This window comes from Raphanus sativus, chromosome 6, assembly GCF_000801105.2.
Source record: "Raphanus sativus cultivar WK10039 chromosome 6, ASM80110v3, whole genome shotgun sequence".
In the NCBI taxonomy this organism is placed as follows: Eukaryota; Viridiplantae; Streptophyta; class Magnoliopsida; order Brassicales; family Brassicaceae; genus Raphanus; species Raphanus sativus.
Genome location: NC_079516.1, coordinates 52063057 through 52078657, shown reverse-complemented (window position 1 = coordinate 52078657; position 15601 = coordinate 52063057). Strand labels below are relative to the sequence as shown.

General features: G+C 40.2%; 6 protein-coding genes across 7 annotated transcripts; 2 read left to right on the top strand and 4 right to left on the bottom strand.

Moving 5' to 3' along the window:
• Positions 1 to 3220: 3220 nt before the first annotated feature.
• On the bottom strand, positions 3221 to 5246 carry LOC108813007 (60S ribosomal protein L2, mitochondrial). Of its 2 annotated transcripts, none has more exons than XM_018585425.2 (3): positions 5110 to 5246; positions 4811 to 4944; positions 3221 to 3922 (listed from the first exon to the last, which is right to left on the bottom strand). In XM_018585425.2, the coding sequence occupies exons 2-3, from the start codon at positions 4911 to 4913 to the stop codon at positions 3375 to 3377; spliced, it is 651 nt and encodes a 216-aa protein (XP_018440927.1). In that variant the 5' UTR covers positions 4914 to 4944; positions 5110 to 5246; the 3' UTR covers positions 3221 to 3374. The 2 variants fall into 2 exon arrangements, with proteins under 2 accessions (XP_018440927.1, XP_018440928.1); XM_018585426.2 differs by having other exon boundaries at positions 5053 to 5165.
• Positions 5200 to 7078, top strand: LOC108813005 (transcription termination factor MTERF4, chloroplastic). Its single transcript, XM_018585423.2, has one exon. The coding sequence runs from the start codon at positions 5401 to 5403 to the stop codon at positions 6904 to 6906; it is 1506 nt and encodes a 501-aa protein (XP_018440925.2). The 5' UTR covers positions 5200 to 5400; the 3' UTR covers positions 6907 to 7078.
• Positions 7079 to 7319: 241 nt separating this feature from the next.
• On the bottom strand, positions 7320 to 7991 carry LOC108813008 (uncharacterized). The gene has a single exon (XM_018585427.2). It carries the CDS (start codon positions 7747 to 7749, stop codon positions 7444 to 7446), a length of 306 nt encoding a protein of 101 aa, XP_018440929.1. The 5' UTR covers positions 7750 to 7991; the 3' UTR covers positions 7320 to 7443.
• Positions 7992 to 9204: 1213 nt separating this feature from the next.
• LOC108809902 (late embryogenesis abundant protein At1g64065) lies at positions 9205 to 10390 on the bottom strand. Its single transcript, XM_018582039.2, has one exon. The coding sequence runs from the start codon at positions 9958 to 9960 to the stop codon at positions 9364 to 9366; it is 597 nt and encodes a 198-aa protein (XP_018437541.1). The 5' UTR covers positions 9961 to 10390; the 3' UTR covers positions 9205 to 9363.
• A 199-nt stretch (positions 10391 to 10589) lies between these two features.
• On the bottom strand, positions 10590 to 12546 carry LOC108812193 (uncharacterized). Its single transcript, XM_018584381.2, has one exon. The coding sequence runs from the start codon at positions 12406 to 12408 to the stop codon at positions 10756 to 10758; it is 1653 nt and encodes a 550-aa protein (XP_018439883.1). The 5' UTR covers positions 12409 to 12546; the 3' UTR covers positions 10590 to 10755.
• A 95-nt stretch (positions 12547 to 12641) lies between these two features.
• Positions 12642 to 15593, top strand: LOC108812195 (inositol 1,3,4-trisphosphate 5/6-kinase 4). The gene is made up of 12 exons (XM_018584383.2): positions 12642 to 12838; positions 13038 to 13073; positions 13155 to 13347; positions 13524 to 13609; positions 13804 to 13872; positions 13953 to 14158; positions 14235 to 14385; positions 14469 to 14582; positions 14680 to 14742; positions 14834 to 14979; positions 15062 to 15191; positions 15302 to 15593. Exons 1-12 carry the CDS (start codon positions 12689 to 12691, stop codon positions 15431 to 15433), a joined length of 1476 nt encoding a protein of 491 aa, XP_018439885.1. The 5' UTR covers positions 12642 to 12688; the 3' UTR covers positions 15434 to 15593.
• Positions 15594 to 15601: the final 8 nt, after the last annotated feature.

Sequence of the window (15601 nt, the reverse complement as noted above, 5' to 3'; positions counted from 1 at the left end):
TTCCGCGAAGACAAAACCGGAAGTGAAAGCCCGGGTTAAGGCAACTCTCCATATAGCTTCCGAGGGTGGGATTGGAAAGTACTTGGGACTCCCGGAGCACTTCGGGAGGAGGAAGAGGGACATCTTTGCGGCTCTAGTTGACCGTATTAGACAACGAGCGCATGGCTGGTCAGCCAAGTACCTGTCGGGGGCGGGGAAAATGGTCCTCCTGAAATCGGTACTAGCGGCTATGCCATCTTACGCTATGTCGTGCTTCAAACTCCCGCAATCCCTCTGCAAACAAATCCAGTCTGTTCTCACTCGATTCTGGTGGGATGCGAGTCCGGAGGTGAAAAAGATGTGTTGGGTTGCATGGGATACTCTCACTCTTCCGAAATCTGTGGGGGGACTTGGATTTAGAGACATCCAGATTTTCAACGATGCCTTGTTGGCAAAGAACGCCTGGCGAATCCTACAGCAACCTGACTCGCTCCTCGGACAAACCCTATTAGGCAAATACTGTTTCGAACGTGATTTCCTTGATTATTCACCTCCGAGTAACGCTTCTCATGGGTGGAGGAGCGTTCTAGCAGGCAGGGCAGTATTAAAACAAGGCATGGGATGGCTAGTTGGGGACGGCAAGAGCATCTCGATGTGGAACAATGACTGGCTCTACTTCAAATCCCCGGTTAGGCCAATAGGTCCCCCTCCTCTTAGCAGCAAGAATATGGTGGTTGCTGACCTCTTAGACTCTACGACTCGTGACTGGAGCCTGGAGGCTATTCGTCTCCATCTACCACAATATGAGGTAATGATCAGACACATTGTCCCGAGCTCCTTGGGAATGAAAGACAAGCTGGTCTGGCTTCCTAATATTTCAGGCTCCTATTCAACTAAGTCCGGCTATGCTATTTCAAAGCTTAACGCTACCCCTGCAGCAAACAGAGAGCCCATCAAATGGAAACAGAACATCTGGAATGTTAAGTGTTTGCCTAAAATCAAGCACTTTTTGTGGAAAGTGGCAAACCAGGCTCTCCCAGTTGGAAGCAACCTGGCTAAACGAGGCCTTAATTCGAACACCCTATGTAAGAGATGCGGTGCAGCTGAGAACGAGGTCCACGTTCTGTTCTCCTGCCCCTTTGCCTCTCGCGTGTGGGATCTTGTCCCAGTTTCGATAAAACCAGCTTTACATCCAACTGCTGAAGTCCAGCACTTACTTCAGGCGTGTAAGGAGACCGTCAATCTTCCTCCTATAGGTATCTCTACTCCTCTATACCCCTGGCTGTTATGGAATCTGTGGGTTGGCAGGAATAAATTCATTTTTGAAGACAAACGAGCGACAGAGGCGGAAATTGTTCTTAAGGCCGTGAGAGAAGCCAAAGCTTGGAGTTATGCCCAAGAAAAGGTTACTGTCATTAAATTCCCGGTCCCTCAGTCCGTACCACCAAGGATGCACCGTGTCTCAGCCTCCAAATGCCACTCTGATGCGGCCTGGATGGCGGACACTTGTGATAGTGGACAAGGATGGATCATCAATAACCCTTTGGGTATTATGGTCAAACAGGGCGAGACTTACCGTCGGTTTGTGGCCTCCCCCCTTATGGCTGAAGCACTTGCAATGAAGGCAGCACTCTCCGACGCCGCTGCTCTTGGTATCAAAGACTTGGAATGTTACTCAGACTCCAAAGTCCTCATCACTCTTCTTACGGATAGGTCTCCTTCCGTGGAACTTCAGGGTATCCTCCACGACATTACTGTGTTGAGTTCTGCCTTTGAATTTATCTCTTTCTTTTATGTTCCTCGAGCTTGTAATGTTGATGCTGATCGTTTAGCGAAGTCAGCTCTTGTAGACTCTCAAGCTTACCCTTAGGGTAATGACTCTTTTAAGTTTAATATAAGTAAGGTTTGACAAAAAAAAAAAATATGGGAACATATATAATTTTGTAATGAAGTATGAGCAAAGATATGACCAGTCTGAAAAGGGAATTAAAAGGATGGTGGTAACAGAAATAAAAATTCATGCATCTGATAATGAAGGTATTGGATTCATTGCATGTGTGGACATCTATATATATACCAAAAACATGAAAAGCTAAAAAAAATACTTCGTATAAAATATTAAATAAAAGGAATAACGTCGTTTTTCTTTGTCACTGAAAGGAATAACATCAAAAAAAAAAAGGAATAACATCAATAAAGAGTAAAAATGAAATATGATTGGATAAATATGGAGTGACTAGGGCCCAAGATGGCAAACAATAAACACGGTGGCTGCTCTGTTTTGATACAAATCTTCAAACTCTGTGTGCTCCCTTGATAAAAATCTAATGCCTTTTTTTTTTAACCTGATTTAAACTTTTTAAATAGTGTGGTTGCTTTTTTCTTTTTTTTTTTTGTCACAAAAAAAATAGTGTGGTTGCTTAGACCAATGAAAATGTCCATCTGTATAGACTGTATTTCTCAAGGCATCTTGATTTTTGACAACATTGTCTGGTTCAAACTTCAAACTTCATTTCATTTTAAAAAGTTATTTTCTCAAGTTGGGAATATTTGAAAGTAATTGGTCAAAAAGACTTTTGTTTTGAATGTTTTTAATCCTGAGGATGATTAAGTGTATTATTCCAACTAGGCCTGTAGTTTCGGTTAGTTCAGAGTTTTTGGGTCAGTTAATCCGTAATTTGGTCAGTTCGGTTTGGCCAAAATTTATTGAATTAATTTACTAGTTTGGTTCGGTGTTTTGATTAATTTGGTTTCAAAAATTTACACCAAATTAAACCAAAATGTTCGAATTCAACAAAAAAATGGATTATATTATATTGTAGGCAAACAATGTATAATCATTCTATATTGAATTCAATGAATTCTCAATTTAAATTAGTAAATGTTTATTTTCATTTGATTATTTCAGTTCAGATTTTAGTAAAGTGGATTAGTTTGGTTTAAAATTTGTATATAGTTTGATAAAATTTTGTTTGCCTTTTTTAGAAAACCAACTAACCAAGTACTAAATCGAATCGAAAACATTTTTTAAAAAATTGTCAGACTAAACCAAACCTCTGACAAGTTAAAAAAAAAAAATTGAACCGAACCTAACTTCGATCGGTTGATAATCGCAGGCCTACTTCCAACCTTTTGACTCCTCTAGTTACCTCTGTGGCTCTGTGATTCATCTTTTGGTCCATTCCCTCGATCCAACCTGCTACTACTCAGTGTCTTATTAGGACAATCGTAACCCACTTAGTACTGAAAAACGCGTTTATTAAAAACGTTTATGACGATCAAAACGTTTGATTTCAGTTCCAAGGAAAAAAAAAACACGTAACAACATTCAGAACCAAGTCTCTCAAAAAAAAAAGATGCATTTGAAGACATTATTGTAACTTGTTCTATCAAGATCACATCTTGGCTTCTCTAGCAGCCAATCGCTTCTTCTTCTTCTTGACACTAGCAGACTTGTAACCACCTTTGCACGGCTTCCCCCAAGGGCTAACCGACGTCCTACCTCTGCTTCCACTACTTTTGCTTTTCCCTTCACCACCACCATGTGGATGGTCACACGGATTCATCGCCACTCCTCTCACTTTCGGTCTTATCCCCAGCCACCTACTCTGTCCTGCTTTATACAGCTTCTTCACTCCATGAGACGGGTTCGACACTGTACCGATGGTAGCACGGCACCTGGCGTTGATCCACCTGGTGTCGCCTGAAGGAAGCTTGATCAAGCACCTCCCCGAAGCAGGCTCCTTGAGGATCTTGGCGTTTGTTCCCGCGGCTCGTACTAGCTTGGCGCCTTGACCAGGGTTCATCTCGATGTTGTGGATGATTGTTCCTATGCGCATCATTCCAAGCGGCATGGAGCTTCCTATCATTGAGTTGATGTCCATGTGAAGCATCTTTTCTTCCATTTCCGCCACCAGTGTTTTGTTCTGCACATCACCAAAACCTGCCAAAATAAATACCAAAAAAACTAAAACCAGAGGCCTTGGAAGTGACTCTTGTCACCATATCCAAAAGAAAGACACGAGAGCTAACTCTGGGACTAGCATATAAACAATATATGGGGATGATCTCCTTTGACTAAGTTAGGAGATGTAATATCAACATAACTCAATCCTACTTATTACAGAAACAACTAATACAGACAGTATACATGACCATAACACAAGCCCCATAAAGTACCTACATGCATTGGGTTTTATGTTACTTGATTCATCGTTTTGAATACAACAATAAAGAGATCTACTTTGAGGCACTAACACCAGAGTTATGAAAAGAATGTAGCACCAGATTTAGGAAATGCTAGCACTCAGTTTACTAAATCCGAAACAAGAGATGTAATGCAATGATCATGAATTCTTCTTCCATAACAAGAATTATCTCAACATTCGAGTACTCTCAGTTTTACTAAATCTGTTTATCATCTCATAGAGAAAGGCATAAGGCTTACCAAACCCACAAAAGAGGGTAATACCAATACATCAGTTTGAGCATAAAACGCGAGAGAGCAACAACAACAACAGTATCGAAAAAATAACATTAATGAAAACACATCTCGCTGCTGAACCTGATTCCTCCTCAAGGATACACCATCCTACTACACATCACCACTTTCCAAAACTAACTGAAAACTGATTCCATCTTAGCAATAATTTTAATTGTTCAAGCAGAAAGTTATAAAAAAAAATTCACAGAAGACAAGAAATTTCAGGACATGATCATGTTTCTTGACATAAGGCAATAAGAAGTATCGTTGGAAACTAAAAAAAAAAAATCAAAATCAAAAGCAACGTTTTTGCTTCTCAGAAACAAACAGGGAAAGTCAAACTAGTACCTGTGGAGAAGCTGCGAAATGCTGGACGAACAAGGCTATTGAACACAGAAGAAGAAGAAGAAGAAGAAGCTCGAGCTCTGCATAACGCCACAAGGGCCGACATGATTTTTTTTTGCACTCTCTCTATCTCCAACCTATCAAACAAACAAACAACAACATTAACAGTGCTTCTATCATTTCAATCGACGCAGATAACTAAATCTTCACAAACGATATCAGATTCCAAGTCTAAAAAACTTTACGATTACTGCAAAACCGATAGAGAATCCTTCTTGGGTTCTGCGATTAGCACGACAAACCTGAGAGAGAGAGAAGCTGAAACGACGAAGCTAGAACAAACGCGGCGACGGCGAGGAAGAAGTGGGGGAACAAAAAAGGGTTCAACTTCCTAAACCTTTACAATAAACCGGTTCAAACCACCCGGTTTAGACCCTAACTCAGAAAAACACTCTCCCTCTCTCTCTACTCTAGACTTAGGGGCGGCTTTTCTCTCCTCTAATCGCTAAACCCTTTCCAGGCGACAAAAAGAAACCATTTTTCTCATCACCCATTTCATCTCCTCACCAAAAGTCGCAACCTTTCCTCCAGAAATGAGCTATCTCCTCCTCCCCAGAAACAAAAAGCTCTCATCTTTCATCACAAGACACTACCCAATCCTCAAAACCCTGATAACAAACCCATCTCCGATCCTAAACCCCATCTCTCACTATTCAACCCAATCCTCCTCCTCCAAGTTCCCAGAATACGAGATGCCCACCGTCACATGGGGAGTGATCCAAGGCAAAAAAGAGAAACTCGTCAACCGCGTCAAAATCTGCGACTACCTCAAAACCCTCGGCGTAATCACCGACGAGCTCGAATCAATCGAGCTCCCTTCCACCCTCGACGTCATCTCCGAGCGCGTCGAGTTCCTCCAGAAACTCGGCCTCACCATCGACGACATCAACGAGTACCCCCTCATGCTCGGCTGCAGCGTCCGCAAGAACCTCATCCCCGTCCTCGCCTACCTCGAAAAAACCGGCATCTCCAGATCCAAGCTCGGAGAGTTCGTCAAGAACTACCCTCAGGTCCTCCACGCCAGCGTCGTCGTCGAGCTAGCCCCCGTCGTCAAGTTCCTCAGAGGCCTCGACGTGGAGAGGCAGGATCTTGGTTACGTTCTGATGAAGTACCCCGAGCTTCTAGGGTTTAAGCTCGAAGGTACCATGAGCACTTCCGTCGCTTATCTCGTGAGTATCGGTGTCAGTCCGAGAGACATTGGTCCTATGGTCACTCAGTATCCTTACCTCTTAGGGATGAGAGTTGGTACAATGATCAAACCTCTTGTTGATTATTTAATCTCCATCGGTTTACCGAAGAAGATAGTCGCGAGGATGCTTGAGAAGCGAGCTTATGTGATAGGTTATAGTCTCGAGGAGACTGTTAAACCGAACGTGGAGTGTTTGGTTAGTTTTGGCGTCAGGAGAGAGATGCTTCCTTTGGTTATAGCGCAGTACCCTCAGATTCTTGGTTTACCTGTTAAGGCCAAGATGTCAACGCAGCAGTACTTTTTCAGCTTGAAGCTCAAGGTTGATCCCGAGGGGTTCGCGCGCGTTGTCGAGAAGATGCCGCAGGTTGTGAGTCTTAAGCAGAGCGTGGTGATGAAACCGGTTGAGTTTCTGTTGGGGAGAGCGTTTAAGGTCGAGGACGTTGCGAGGATGGTTGTGAGGTGTCCTCAGATACTCTGTTCGAGAGTTGAGCTGATGAAGAATAGCTATTACTTTTACAAGACGGAGATGGGGAGGCCGATGAAGGAGCTGGTGGAGTATCCTGAGTATTTTACTTACGGGTTGGAGTCGAGGATTAAGCCTAGGTACCAGAAGCTGCAGGGGAAAGGGATTAGGAGTTCGTTGAACTGGTTCTTGAATTGTAGTGACCAGAGGTTTGAGGAACGGTTGGAAGGTAACTTTATCGATGCGGATACTAGTGAAGGTCCGGTGTTTGACATGGGTGGGAAGTTGGAGATGCCTGGTGGTGGTGGTGAGGTTGTGTCTGATGAAGATGATGATGATGAGAGTGATGATGATGAAGTTTTATATAGACGCACTCTCACTTTGTAGAGGTAGCTATTGTTACTCTCTGCGTTTGAGAGACTAGAGTTTTGGAAGTGGATTTTGTCTTCTTTGTTCTCTCTCTGTTTCACTTCATGGTTTAAGCTGTTTCTCATGAGGTCCTCTTATGAAACCTAATCACTTTTTATTACGTTTTGTAGATTTTATAGCATGTTTTGTATCGTATCTTGTGGACAACGAACAAGTATGAATATATAATACCAACGTTCAAAATATATCTTGTGGACAACGAACAAGTATATGAATATATGGTAGAGTTGTGGCGACTAAATTGATTACAACTATAGTTGTTTGGACATTTGATCCCACAAGTTTTCATTTTCTCGTTTAAACCCCAACATTAATACATTTCTACAACAACCCCCTAGTGTTTCTACCGTAAACTTTACGATATCAGAAGATTATCGCAAGATATCGAATATTTTACATGATCAATATCACACATCTTTGTAGTATAAACCAAGCAACACGCTGAGAGAAAAAAAGGTTCGAGTTTCCTATTTTCTTGAATTCATAATAATTATATTATTGACCTGAGATGCAAGAAAACAAACGATGGCTCTTGTATCTCACGAGTTGACCTTCCCGTGGCGGTGAACAACTCTTCTCCCTAGCTCCGGTGCTGCTGCTTCTTTTTATTTCCCGGCTTGATAACGATGAGAAGTCTCCCATGGACCAGCGACGGCGATGGTGACCTTCTACGTTTGTTTCGGTGTCAGAAACGAAGTTGTAAGAGTCACGAGTTGTGGTGGAGGAGGAGAGACACTCGTAACGACGGCGAGTTAGGTTCTTCTTCACGGCCCTGAACGCCATTGGTATCAAGCCATCCATTGAAACCAACTTTTATCTTCTTTCTTTCTTCTGGTTCTTTTTAATATATGAAGAAGAGGTCTTGTTGTTTATTCAAAGGGTATATTGATTATTGATTATTGATTATTATGGGTTTGGTGCTTAGTTACCTTCCACTTTCTTCATTTGTATATTTCTTTATTTGAGTTTTGTTTCTTCTTTTTGGTTTCTCTGTCAATTTGTTATAGTTTGGTCTTCTCATATTATGTTTGGAGTTCCACAGCCACACACAAAAAAGTATATTAAGAAAATGATTCTTTTCTGATGATTTTGTATGATATCTTATGTTTATGATAAAACATTATGATTTTATACGCCCAAAAACTTACATGAAAGAAAATTATTTATTACACGTTGTTTTTGTGTTTTATACCTGAGTTATGGTAAAGTATATGTTTTTTTTTTGTATTATTTGTGTTAACATTTCAAAAGTTTTAGCATGTTACGACATATATCACAACTTTGTATATTTACCATTATTTTAGATTAACATGTTGTGGATTAACTAGCATTGGTGGAATGATATAACAGAAATATTTATTTTGTCAACGAGTTAACAGTTGCTTAATAACAAACTTGTAAATCATGATTGTTTACTGCCTATGGATAAACTTAAGATAAAAATGGGTTTGTGAATTGTGATTGAGACCTAACAAAAGTCCAACCCGTAACTTCTTTTTAATATTCATTCAGTTGTTGGAAACGTTATCATCTATCTCATCTTTGACTCGGTATTTGTGTATATAGCCGAAAATCCTAACAAAAAAAAATAATTAAGATTTTTGTGAGACTTTTTTTGTGTTTGTTTGCTGAAGGAGACGGATTCAAGATAACCTTACGCTAGTGAATAAAAATTACTATATTTCAATAAGCAAACTTGCTTGTATATAGTAATGAGGAATCACACTATAATATATGTTTTACACGAGGCGAATCTCTGTGATTTTACTTGTTGGATAAAACGAACTTGTTTAGAAACTGTCTTGATCATGACATTTTTGTTTTTTTTTTTGAAAAAGAGATCATGACATTTTTCACAACATATCAAGAAGTCCACGAGCTGGAGCTGAATCCAATTCTATAAGAAATGAAATTAAAGTTGGCCTTTAACGCGAGCATATGTTCACCAAGTTTCCAAGTCACAACATCAAAAACTAATAACGGTTGCGTCCTCTGAGAACTATAAGAGTGATGACAACGACAAAGTTGATGATGGTTCTTACGCTAAAGAAACACAATCTGTATTAAATTAATCATAATGCAACATTTTTTATTTGATTATGGGAATTAAGAAAGAACACTTACCATTAAAGTAGAAACATTCTATTTTTGTTGTAAAATTTTAAACTTAAGAGAAAAAGTTTTGCTGGTAAAAAAAACATTCCAAATTTCACTTTAATCATTTATACTCAAATTTTAACCATGACAATGTAGAAATGAAAAATGTGAATTTTATAGTAACACAATGTATAGACTAGAATCTAGACAATAATCATTTGATATTCAAATATACACTTAGAAACATCTTATTAATACAAGTTAACAAAAAGAAGTAAAAAGGTGAAAAAGAAAACTGGAAAACAAAACAGAGAGATTTCATTTGCACCACAAACGTTGAATCACTCCATCTATCAGATTAAGATGCATCAAACACTTCAAATTCACACTTCTCTTGTTCAAAACCTCCAAGTTTACTTCACCTCTCAGTTTAGCTCCAACCTTGAGGACAATCAACCCTCTCTTAATATCGTTCTTGAACCAAACAGATGGTGCATGATCCTCTCTATAACTCACTTGTGTCACAACCTCTGTTCTTGTGGCACTATATGCACCCACTCGTTGTCCATTAATCTTCATCTCACCAACAACACGACCGTTGTACCAGATATTTCCTTTACTAGCAGGAAACTCAAAGAAGCCGAAGTTCGGATTCTCGATTCTGACCTCCATAGCTAGTGTCGCGTTGAAATAAGGCGAGGATGATGATGATGCATCATTGTACCTGAGGCTTGTTACAGCCACAGATTTCAAGCTTGCTTCAAGTGGCTTGGCTATGACAAAGAAACCGATGACGATGAAGAGGCTGAGCAGAATGCAAAGCCCTAGAAGGGTATAGATGATGATGTTACCGGTGCTATCACTCTCTTTTGCAGGAGCTTCATCAACATATTTGCTCTTGGCATAGCCTGACATTCTTCCTGGAGATGGTTCAGTTACTAGATAATGACAAGAATGGGAAGATTATGTCTATATAAATACCGTTAAGAGAAACTAGATGACATCAATGAACAAAACCAATTCCAAAAAAGAAATGTTTTTAATGCGTGGGAAATGGAGAGAATGAATAGGCTAATTCTTGATCAGCATGACAATGGAAGATGATGTGTGAGTTTCCTAAACAAGTAAGAGATGCTTAAAAGAATCTTCTTAGCTTTGTTTCACCTTAAAGACTTTAAAATCTTTTGATTTACACGGCCTGGTGACAAGGAAAGGTATCAAAAGAAGGCTTTGCAAGTAACAAACTTTTATAGAAGAAACCAAAAGATAAGAATGTTGGTAGCAATGTGAACACTCAATCCTATGAGAACTGAGCAATCAAACATTCTGTGAGTTACCGAAAGACTAAAGAATCTAAAAATTCTCAAAAGCTTGGCCTTTTAAAAAAAACTGGAGCAAAGGAAAGGTATCTGGTAAAGCAGGTATCTAACTTTCAGCTCAAAGATGCTGAAACAACAAATGTCCTTTTATTATTTTGAGAAATGAAAAACATGTTTTATTGGTTTAACAAAACATAACTATAAAGTATTTCAAATATTCTGATGTGCTCAGAAACAAGAATTGCTGTTTTATAAGTGGAAAAATGTGAAGAAAACAAAGAGAGAAACACACAACAACAGGAAGGAAAGTTCCTGCAGCTAGCTACTACCTGCTAACGTGAACATATACTTACAAAGGAAAACATATGCTTGAAACTAATGGTCTAGGAAGTTAACTCTTGTTGTTGTAACATGCCATCCAATTTGAATCCTCAGAACATATCAGACCACCACCACCATCAGTGCTTATTGACTCCGCAGCAGAGCATGGAAGCAATTTTCTTCCTTCTTTATCAAACTCAGTATCTGTAGTCAGTTGGGGTTTCAGTTGAAGCAAATGGCTATTTGTTTCTTCACTCTGTGATACTCTCACATGTGTCCTTGACGCTCTCTCCCGTGTAACACGAGGACCCCTGTCAACTAAACCTCTCTGAAACCGTGACAGATCAATGGAATCAGAAGATGTGGCCAAAGAGTCAAAGTTGAAACTTGAACTGCTCGGTTCATGTGGTGACAATTTGGTTGACTGAAGAGTCGCTGTCAGTGATTCCAGTTCTGAACCAACCTCATGTTTGGTGTCAGCTTGGGAAGACGAGAGTCTGAAGTAACTGTCAAAGCTTGAGATGGACTCTGGTGTTTGAATAACATTCTCGCTTCCCAGTGTATCAACAGATAAGGGAGACCTTTTGTCTCCTCCCAAATGCTCAGAAGGATCTTCTAGCTCACACTTAGGGGATGAAAGCTGCATAAATCTCCTGAACCGAGAAAGCTCATTTGGAGAAAGAGAAGAACTAGTCCTTCTAATCATCGTCTCTTTACATATATTCATAGGTGAAAGACTTCTTCCACCGCTAATGTTGCATAAATCAGAAGAGGTACCACCATCTGATAGTGGCGAAAGAGTCTCATACTTCTCCTTCTCATCTTCTTTCTCCTCATCACAAGGAGATAAAAGCCAGTGCACTGACGCATCAGCAGGCAAAGGCAGCATCATAGAGATGTTATCATCATAACTTCCACCTTCATCAAATTCATCAGAATCAGTCAGTATTATCTTGCCCTTACCAACCTCAAAACCATTCTCACACACAGTGAGTATCCCTTTAGGCTTGCATTTCCTCTTATCACTAACACCAGAGAGTAAATGCCCAGCGGCGTAACAAGCTTGTGACTTAGCTGATGCTGACAACAAACTCATAGACGTTCCGCAGTGCATCATCTCTGGAGATACTGATGCCTGAACAGGTGGTGTCTTCTCTTGATTACTATCCTCCCTAGCTTCTTCATCAGCATTGCTTCTACAAACCAAATTAGATCCTGTTCCTAGTTTAGTAGACACAGGAGTAACGACTTTTACAACACTGTCGTCATCTACTCTAAGCTTGACTTCTCTAGAGACAACAGAAGATTGCTTCTTCAAAACCGAACCTTTAATCTTACTACTACCACTAGCGGCGACTCGCTTTCCAAAAGTAGGGTTAGTTCTACATCTCTGAGGCTTCTCCGTAGCATTAGACTTGAGCTTAGTCTCCTCCAGTTTCTTTCTAATTAAAGGTTTACTCAAAACTGGAGCAGACTTGGGGGTTTTAGATACTAATGGCCTCACAGGTCTAACACTAGTAGTACCCATCGAAGACGAAGAAGAAGAGGATGAGAAAGAATGAGAGAGCAAGAACCTGTGACTACCACTGCTACAACTGCTGCTACCGGAGCTTCTTGTACTGAGTCCTCTCATAGGGTTCACCGGAAGTCTCTCCCTTTTTAACTTATTTTCCTTATTCTCCGGCGGCTGCGGCTGAGATAACTTCTTCGCTTCCCGGTTCATCTCTCTTCGCCGTTGTGTCGTCCGATCTGGTTCTCATTCAAAAGCAGAGGAGGAGGCAGTAGAAATGAATAAAGATCGAAACTTTTGTCTTTTGTCTTTTGTCTTTTTGTTAATTACCAATATACCCTCAGCTTTGACGCCGCGCTAGTGCAAAGACAGTAAGGGTAAAACGGTCAGTTCGTTAAAGAACAATTCTTACTTTCTCCGGTTCTCATTTAACGGCTAATCCGCCCACCGTAAAAGATTATTCTTTTGGAAAGAGAGAGAGAGAGAGAGAGAGATGGGAAGAAGGAGAAGAACGATGAAATGCGTCTTGCTCGACGAATCTGTGCTTCTCAATCCCGACGACAATGAAGATTCCACGCCGCCGCGGCTTCGAGATTCTGTCCCGTCGCTTCTCAGGCTGCTTCGTTATTCTATGAACCGAACGGTATTAAACGAATGTGTTGAATAGATAATCTCATTTGCATGCAGAAGTTTCAGAGTTTTGTGTTGTTTTTTTGGGTTAACTATGAGGAAAGGATTGAACTTTTAAGATCGAATTGCCGTTTTCAGACATTGATTCTTTCTTCTAGAGGGTGTAATGAAATTTGGATTCTTTTTTGTCGTTTGTTGTCTCTCTCTCGCAGGGGATATCTTATGGTCTTGATCTTCCGGAAAACAAGGTTTGGATGAGTTTATTGTCTAAATTGTTATAGCATTTGTGGTGTGTGTGAGATTTGATTTTGTGTATACTGTCTTGGCAGGTGGATTTACTGAGGAAGACGGCAGAGGAGTACTCCATCGATTGCTTACCTTTGGAGACGTCTCTGACACGTGTTGCTTTTGGTGATGCTCTCAAAGCATGGTATCCTGATGGTGACATTCTCTATGTTGCTTCAAGTCGAAAAGAAGAGACGCTGCGTGAACTGAGTCCGAGCCAGCTTGTTCTTGTACTTGGTTAGTGATGAAGATTATCTCTCTAGTCGTCCCATGAGAGTTTATAACATTTTTCAAAATATTTAGCTTCTGCATTTATGGTTTAACTACTCTTCACATGTTTTAAAGATAACTTTTATGAGGGGTTTAAGTTTTTTATTTTATTTTGGACTTTATTGGGTTTCTATATGTTGTAGAAGGGGATTCATGTGAGGATCCTAACAAGCTCCATATCAGTAGGCTTGAAGAGCTTCCAATGACTATTTGCTGCATGAACAAAAAGGTATGTCTTGACGTTTTGGTGTTGGCTTATTACTCGAGAAATAAGCTGGTCTATTTGAACAAAATACTCATTGTAGGCCTGAACTAAAGTTACTAAACAATGTTGCTGAGTTGCTTGATATCACACCTTCAATATTCTTCCGTCTTCATCGAATTTGACTTGCCATTTTGATGCTACCTACCTCTCAAAAACAGGCAATGGGTGATGGTGCTGCAATAGTTGCTTACATCATGAAGCCATCTCGCGTAGAGGACTTTGCCAAGGTTATATAACCATTGTTAAAATCCAACTTTCAAACATTATGTTTACTACTGTATGCTGATTTTGTCTTGAATTTCTGTAGAGGGGTGCTTTGCCCATGTATCCTACTTCAAATGGGCTCATCTTTCTACCCCTCATGTTTGAGTTCACTCTCTCATCTCAACTCAAACACGCTGACATCATTTTCCACAAAGCAACTGATGAAATCGTGTCCATTCAACTGAACTGCTCCGTCCCAAAATCATCTGTTGCAGTTACATTCTCTGCCGGCATGGAGGAGCTGCGAAAGTAAGCTTCTTGATTCCTTGTTATCTTTGTATCTGCAAGTGGCCTATGAGAAAACCTTGGTGAAAGCTACTTGCAGGTATATGGAAAATCAAATTGCTTGTGCTGTAGTTGACCCGATTCAGAATATATATCCTGTCCTGGACCGACTCAAGATGCAGCATATTCTTCTTGGATTAGAGGACCTTACTGCACCAGGACGAAAGATAAGAGGCGCCTGCTTCCTCAAGGTCTTAGAATCCTCCTTTTCACATTAGTTATTTACTCTTTTTTAGATTTGCAAGTTAATAATATCAGAGTTCCTTGACTGCAGATTGACAGCTATGATGAGCCTGATCTGGCTCAAAACATGTCTAGCGCTGGACTGTCTCTTCCATGTATCGTGAAACCTCAGGTTGCCTGTGGTGTTGCTGATGCTCACAGCATGGTGAATATATCTCTCTCATAATTTTCCTTCTCGTTTTGGTATCTCTTTCAAAGCCTTAACAAAATCCTCTTATCTTCTTGTGTTTTTTTCTCTCAAGGCTATTGTCTTCCGAGTTGAGGACTTTAAGGATTTGAAAACTCCTGTTCCTGCCATTATCCAAGTAAAGCCTTGATTACCCACCCAATTCTAGAGGAACACTAACTACTAAATCAAATGAGATGTTGAAGCATGTCCAATCACTGAATTTGCAGGAGTATGTGGACCATTCATCAAGGATCTTCAAGTTTTACGTGTTGGGGGAAAAGATCTTCCATGCAGTGAAGAAATCAATCCCTAGCTCTTCCACCCTAAGGAAATCAGCTGAAGGAAACGGTCTCGGACCACTTCTCTTTGACAGGTAGTTTTCATTGACTCTCATGCCAAAGCCTTCAATTGTTTGGAAGATTGTAACTTTTGGTGGTGTTACATTACCTCCACAGCTTAAAGTCTTTACCAATCAGTTCCGCAAATGAGAATCCGGTAGATGAGATTGATCTAGAACTGGTTACAGAAGCAGCTAAGTGGCTGAGAAAGAAGCTTGATCTCACAATCTTCGGATTTGACGTGGTTGTAAGTACACAAGACCCTTTTTTTTATCTCTATCTCTATCTCTATCTCTAAAGCTGCATTAACACAACTACTGACACACCTTTCTGTCTTTGCTGAGATAATATCTACAGATTCAAGAAGGAACAAGAGATCATGTGGTAGTAGACTTGAACTACCTACCGTCGTTTAAAGAAGTCCCTGATAACATCGCAGTTCCTTCCTTCTGGGAAGCCATCAGAAACAAGTTCGACCAACATGTTTAAGACCACTGAATCCGACATTGTGGGAGGAAGCCCTTTTCTGTCTGAAACTAATAATAACTGTAAAAAAAACAGAATAAATGTACTACTAATATTTAAGGACCAGCAAGTGAAAGTTTGTTTTTTTTGTGAGCAAAGCAAGTGAAAGTTTGTTCTGTCTTAATGTCGATA